This window comes from Otolemur garnettii, unplaced genomic scaffold (assembly GCF_000181295.1).
Source record: "Otolemur garnettii isolate 467f Iridium unplaced genomic scaffold, OtoGar3 scaffold00022, whole genome shotgun sequence".
NCBI classification, from domain to species: Eukaryota; Metazoa; Chordata; class Mammalia; order Primates; family Galagidae; genus Otolemur; species Otolemur garnettii.
In genome coordinates, this window is record NW_003852417.1 from 22552928 (window position 1) to 22560435 (window position 7508).

General features: G+C 40.2%; 1 protein-coding gene across 1 annotated transcript in view; it reads right to left on the reverse strand.

The window, feature by feature from the left end:
• Nucleotides 1-721: 721 nt before the first annotated feature.
• The window catches only part of DPY30 (dpy-30, histone methyltransferase complex regulatory subunit), a 14143-nt gene continuing 7356 nt past the window's right edge, over nt 722-7508 (reverse strand). Inside the window, exons 4-5 of the mRNA XM_003787510.3 lie at nt 6533-6675; nt 722-1077 (exon numbers count right to left, since the gene is read on the reverse strand). Of these exons, the coding sequence (XP_003787558.1) occupies nt 1005-1077; nt 6533-6675 (216 nt within the window). The 3' untranslated portion in view covers nt 722-1004. The remainder of the gene's footprint in view (nt 1078-6532; nt 6676-7508) is intronic.

A 7508-nucleotide genomic window follows, 5' to 3' on the forward strand; every position in this document is an offset into this window, starting at 1 on the left:
CTCAGGAGTTGGAGGTTGCTGTGAGCTGTGATGCCATGGCACTCTACCCAGGGGGACAGCTTGAGGCTCTGTCTCAAAAAAAAAGAAGACTGGCTGCTGCTTTTTACTGCAAAGAGAAGCAATGGCGTTAAGTAGCACAACTACTTCTCACTTAGCCATCAGCAACACGTTTTCTGACTTCCCATTCAAGCACTTACCAATAGTGTTGTCTTGAGCATGTCACTTAACCTCTCCAAGTCTGTTTCCTCATCTGCAAAATGGAAGTAATATCTACTCTGCAGAGTGGTTATGTTAGAGATAATTTAAGTAAAATAGTTTATAGATAATTTAAGTAAAAAAATTGTGCCTGACACATAGGACTGTAAGTTATTACTATGAAGGTTGATAGCACTGGAGGACTATATACCCTCTGTAATGCTAATATCACTACTACAATTTTTTTGTACATTAGAATCAGCAGTGATTTTTGTTAAGTCATTGAAAATGCCCAAATCCCACCCTCAGAAAGGCCTAGAGACAAAGCTATAGAAAATTGGTTGTGGTCTTTTGTTTGTTTGTTTCCAAAATGGAATCCTTGTTGCATGGTTGAGTTTTTCATATTGTAGTTGAGTCTCCTGTATTTTCACTCTATTGTAAAACTGCACCATTTCAAAACACAAGAAAGAAGCAATTCATGAAAATAATTCAACCACACAAAATATTTGTCATACAGAACAAAAGCTACTTTAAAATAATGATGTTTTGAGAGTTTATTTTGAAGGTCATTTTAAAAACAAAGTTAAAGACAATCTGAGAAAAACTGCACAGAATACACTCATTAAATAAGTATGATGATTAAATCAAATTAAGGGAAATGTGTTCTCTTCTGCAACTCCTGAAATAAGTTCTGTTGTACTGATGGTTCTTATACTTCCAAAAAGGGGAAATAATCATGGCAATTAAAGCTGCCTCTTAATCATGTAAATCTACAGTAGCAATCAAATTTTTCTGTTCTTTCCAATAAATCAGTTTCGATCTTCAAACTGTGCCTTGTTTTTTAAAAGATAAGATGCTAGAAATTCAATGGGATTTGGTGGTCTGTAAAGGAAAAGAAATCAAAAGTTTAGAAATATATTTTCTAGATGTGTTGATTAAAATGTATCATTCCATAGCAAAAGGCCATTTGTAATAAATATGGTAAATGAAATAGGCAAGCAAATTCACCAATACAGTTTAAAGATGCTAAAATTTTTGTATAGCTTAAATTTGGTTATGAACTCAATTCTAAAGAACAGATTTCAAAAATGTGCAGATAACAGGAGGATGGTTAGCCCAGGTAACATAACAACATGAATGGGTCACAGAGGAGGCTTCTCAAGTGTTAATAGTATTCAGTTTCTGGTTCTGAGTACAAATGACATAGTGTTTAATTTGTGAAAATCCATCAAGCTGTATACATATGGCATGTAATTTTCCATTATTATCCATTAATTAAAGAAAAAAACAATATACGACAATGGCCATAGCATCATCAAGACATGCAGATGAGCTCAAGTAACTAATCAAAGGAGACAAAACTAATTTAGACATGCCGTTTCTTTTCTCAAAGCCAATTATTTTTTCAAATAACTTAAATCAATAAGAATTCTAATATTACAAACAGCACAACTAAAGGTAAACACATTTATAAAATTAAAAGGTGTTATTTTGGCAGCGCCTGTAGCACAGTGGTTATGGCGCCAACCACATGCACTGAGGGTGATGGGTGCAAACCTGACCTAGGCCAGATGAACATCAATGACAACTACAACAGGCTCGGCACCTGTAGCTCAGCAGCTAGGACTCCAGCCACATAAACCAGAGCTGGCGGGTTCAAATCCAGCCCAGGCCTGCCAAACAACAATGACAACTACAACCAAAAAATAAAAATAGCCAGGTGTTGTGGAAGATGGCTATAGTCCCACCTACTTGGGAGGCTGAGGCAAAAGAATCACTTAAGCCCAAAGAGTTTGAGGCTGCTGTGAGCTATGACACCACAGCACTCTACCAAGGATGACACAGTGAGACTCTGTCTCAAAAAAAGGTGTTATTTTAAATTTAGTATTTTTTCAAATGTATCACTTTTATATAATTTGTTTTTTTGAGACAGAGTCTCATTATGTCACCCTCAGTAGAATGCCATGGTGTCACACAGCTCACAGCAACCTGAAACTCTCGGGCTTAAGGGATTCTCTTGCCTCAGCCACTCAAGTAGCTGGGACTACAGGCATCTGCCACATGCCCAGCTATTTTTTTGTTGTTAGTGCAGTTGTTGTTGTTTAGCAGGCCCGAGCCAGGTTTAAACCTGCCAGCCTAGGTGCCATGTGGCTGGTGCCACAACCACTGTGCTATGGGTGCTGAGCCTATATGAATTATTCTTATTGAGGAAACAAGTCCAAAGATGCAAAGTTGGAGAGACATCTATTCTAAACTCTACTATGAAAAGGCACGTTGAAACTGATATACAGGCTTGGTGCCTGTAGCTCAGTGGTTAGGGCACCAGCTACATACACTGGGGCTGGCAGGTTCAAACCCAGCAGAGGCCTGCTAAAAACAATAATGCCAACTGCAACAAAAAATAGCCAGGGGTTGTGGCAGGCGCCTGTAGTCCCAGCTACTTGGGAGGCAGAGGCAAGAGAATCACTTAAGTCCAAGAGTTGGAGGTTGCTGTGAGCTGTGAGCTGTTACAAAACTGCCCTCTACTGAGGGCGACAAAGTGAGACTCTGTCTCAAAAAAAAAAAAGAAAGAAAACTGATGTACGATGAACTCAAAACATTCCCTTAACACTTTAAATAGCCCATTGGGCTGCCTACACACAAATAACATTTTTCATGTAATATTTACCCTTAATTTGAAAAATTATTTTGTCAGAACTCTTTCCTTAAAAGTTGTATTTACGGCTGGGCATGGTGGCTCACACCTGTTGTCCCAGCGCTGTGGGAGGCTGAGGCATGTGGATCGCCTGAGCTCAGCTGAGTTTTAAACCAGCAGAAGACCAGCATGAGCCAGAATGAGCCAGAGTGAGAGCCTGTCTCTACCAAAAAAAAAAAAAAAAAAAGCCGGACGTTGTGGCAGGCACCTGTAACCCAGCTACTTGGGATGCAAAGGGCAAGAGAATCACTAAAGGAAGAAAGAAAAATAAAACAAAACAAAAAACCCTTTAAACTAAGATAAGTGAAAGCTAGCTCAAATTGAAAGAAAAAAATTGTATTTACGAGTAAATTGTTACTTAAAAACTTCTTCAAAAACTTTTTTTAGGCTTGGCGCCTTTGGCTCAAGCGGCTAAGGCGCCAGCCGCATACACCTAAGGTGGTGGGTTCGAATCCCCAGCCCAGGCCCGCCAAACAACAATGATGGCTGCAACCAAAAAATGGCCAGGCGTTGTGGCGGGTGCCTGTAGTCCCAGCTACTTGGGAGGCTGAGGCAGGAGACTCGCTTGAGCCCAGGAGTTGGAGGTTGCTGTGAGCGTGATGCCATGGCACTCTACCCAGGGGGATAGCTTGAGGCTCCGTCTCAAAAAAAAACAAAAAAAAAAACTTGTTTTAAAGGTATGGTGGCTCATGCCTGTAATCCTACCACTCTGGGAGACAAAGGAGGGCAGATTGCTTGAGCTCAGCAGTTCAAGACCAGTCTGAGAAAGAATGAGATACCGTCTTTACTAAAAATGAAAAACTGAGGCAAGAGGATTATGTGAGCCCAAAAGTTTAAGGCTGCTGTCAGCTATAATGCCACTGCACTCTACTGGGGGTGAAAAAGTGAGATGCTGTTTGAAAAAAAAAATTTTGTTTTTAAATTTTTTTTCTAGCATTTAAAATAACATTTAGCACGCCTGTAATCCTAGCACTCTGGGAAGCCAAGGTTGAGTGGATCACATGAGCTCAGGAGTTCAAGACCAGCCTGAGCAAGAGCGAGACCCCATCTCCAAAAATAACTGGACATTGTGGTGAGCGCTTATGGTCCCAGCTACTCCAGAGGCTATGGCAAGAGGATCACTTGAGCCCAAGAGTTTGAGGTTGCTGTGGGCTATCATGCCACAGCACTCAACTGAGGGCAACAAAGTGAACCTGTCTCAATAAAAAATTAAATAAAATAAAATTTAGAATTTCTAATATATTACCCTTCTTTTAAAGAAAAAAATATAAAATATGTCAATATTTTATATTTTCTTGTCAAAGTAGAGCCAGGACATATCTCAATCATACAACAATGAAAAACAAATATGTATTGCTTATTAATATAATTTTATATAAATTTAATATAACTATTCTAGGTTACTAAACTTACTATGAGACTTATTTCCATTAAATTCCTTATTAAATTGTCAATTTGCTGCAATGTTTATCATCCTCTGAATAAAATAGAATACAAATCTAATAAATGCTGACTAATTTATAAAACAAATTATTGGATTTCAGGGTTTTTGTTTGTTTGTTTGAGAACAGATCTCACTTTGTCACCCTCAGTAGAGTGCCATAGCATCAGAGCTCACAGCAACCTCTAACTCTTGGCTTCAGGTGATCCTCTTGTCTCAGCCTCCTTTTTAGAGACTGAGTCTCACTTTCTCACCCTAGGTAGAGTGCTCTGTCACAGCTCACAGCAACCTCCAGCTCTTGGGCTTAGGCGATTCTCTTGCCTCAGCCTCCCAAGTAGCTGGGACTACAGGTGCCCACCATAACATCTGGCTATTTTTTTGTTGCAGTTTGGCCAGGTTCAGGTTCGAACCCACCACCCTCAGTATATGGGGCCAGCGCCCTACTCACTGAGCCACAGGTGCCGCCCAGGCCACCCGGCCTCTTAATAGATTCATTTACACAAAAGAATTTAGGTGAAAATCACTGGAAAGAAACATAGAAAAAGTAAATAACTATTATCTTGCTAATAGAAAAATGTAAATTACAACAATTTGGCAAAAAAGTTTATAACATTCATGTTATTGAGGCGACAATAACTCTAGAATTTTAAGGACAAACTTTTGGACAGAAATACGATACTGTATGTCAAATATCATAAAAATAGTCATGCCCTTTGAACTAATAGACTAATTCTTGGGAATTTATCATAAAAAAGGCAAAAGAAGCATGAAAACAGATTTTGACTGCCTGGTGACCTATAAAAACAAAGGAAATTGAACTTAAACATTCAACAGTGGGAAAATGGCTAAGTTACATGTGGTATTATTATACTTTAAATTATAATCATGGGGCCAGACGTGGTGGCTCATACCTGTAATCCTATTACTTTGAGAGGCCTAGATGAGTGGATTGCTTGAGCTCAGGAGTTCGAGACTAGCCTGAGCAAGAGCAAGACCCTGTCTCTAAAAATAGTCGGGCATTGTGGCAGGCGCCTGTAGGCTGAGGCAAGACAATCACTTGAACCCAGAGGTTTGAAGTTGCTGGGAGCTATGATACCATGGCACTCTACTGAGGGCAATATAGTGAGACTCTGTCTCAAAAATAAATACATAAATAAATTATAATCATGAAGACTATGGAGAAATATAGAAAACTTTTAAGTCATAATTTTAAGAAGAGATAGAAAATTTTATGTATACCATGGCCACAAATAATTATAAATATACATATAACCTAAGACTGATAGAAAAAAATTTAATTACGGCTATTCTTAAAAATATTCTCAATATTGGCTCAGCGCCTATAGCTCAGCAGCTATGGAGCCAGCCACATAGACCAGGGCTGGCAGGTTCGAACCCAAGCCTGGCCTGCCAAACAACAATGGCAACTGCAACAAAAAAATACCGGGCGTTGTGGCAGGCACCTATAGTCCCAGTTACTTGGGAGACTGAGGCAAGAGAATCAGTTTAGTCCAAGACTTTGAGGTTGCTGTGAGCTGTGATGTCACAGCACTCTACCAAGGGCAATATAGTAAGACTCTGTCTCAAAAAAAAAATTTCAATATTCATAAATCACACATTAAAAACATACCTATATTCTGGGGGGGGTTTTGAGACTGACTAGCTGAGACTACAGGTACCAGCCACAACGCCCAGCTATTTTTAGAGACGAGGTCTCATTCTGGCTCAAGCTGGTCTCGAACCCGTGAGCTCAGACAATGCACATGCCTGGTCCTCCCAAGTACTGGGATTACAGATATGAGCCACGGCGCCCGGCCTTTGTCTTTTATTTTGTTTGTTTCTTTTTTTTTTAGACAGGGTCTCACTCTGCCACCAGAGGTTCAGTAGTATAGCAGCATCATCATAGCTCACTGCAGCCTCAAACTCCTTGGGTCTAGCAACCCTCCTGCCTCAGCCTCCCAAGTAGCTGGAACTACAGGCACGGACACCACCACATCTGGGTAGTTTTTCTATTTTTTTGTAGAGACAGGATCATGCTCTTGCTCAGGCTAGTCTATGTCTCCTGACCTGAAGCAATCCTCTCACCTGCTCCTCTGAATATTGCTAGGATTACAGGTATAAGTCACTGCACCCAGTCCTAATGGTATTTCAATTAGAGAATTCTATATTGCTTTCTCTAATAACTCCATTTGCAATCTTACCTTTCCTTTGCAAGCACAGCAAGTCCCTGTAGTAAGATAGGCACAACAGTCTGATCCAGGTAGGCACGAGTTGGCAAAGATTGTAGATCCACCTTCTGTTTTGATGACTTTTCTGCATTAATCTTCTCATTTTCTACTATCCTCTAGTGAATTCAAAAAACAATACATGAATATTGCAAATAACCAGACTACGCTGAGTGCTGAAAACAAAAACTAATAGAGAAATGTGATACTAATAGAAAAGGTGAATCAATAACCATAAGCTGGTATTTCACTGCAAACCTTTCTCCCAAAATAAGTTCAGACCCATCTCTAAATATCAGTCAAGCCTTTTCTCTCTAAAGAAACCATATTTCATTGTCCTAATATCATATTTCTTTTTCTTTTAATTAATTAATTTTTTTTTTGTTTTTTTTTGGTTTGTTTGTTTGGGGTTTTTTTGCAGTTTTTGGCCGGGGCCGAGTTTGAACCCGCCACCTCCAGTATATGGGGCCAGTGCCCTACTCCTTTGAGCCACAAGTGCCACCCCCAAAATCATAATTCTAAATCTATTCTTTGCCGATAGTCCCAGCTACTTGGGAGGCTGAGGAAAAAGAATCACTTAAGCCCAAGAGTTGGAGATGGCTGTGAGCTGTGACGCCACAGTGCTCTACCCAGTGCGATAGCTTGAAACTCTGTCTCAAAGAAAAAGGAAAAATAAGCTCAGCACCTGTGGCTCAAGCGGCTAAGGTGCCAGCCACATACACCTGAGCAGGCGGGTTCAAATCCAACCCAAGCCCACCAAACAACAACAGCTGCAATCAGAAAACAGCCAGGCATTGTGGTGGGCACCTGTAGTCCCAGCTACTTGGGAGGTGGAGGCAGGAGAATCGCTTGAGCCCAGAAGTTGGAGGTTGCTGTGAGCTGTGATGCCACAGCACTCTACCCAGGATGACAGCTTGAGGCTCTGTCTCAAAAAAAAAAAAAAAAGGAAAAA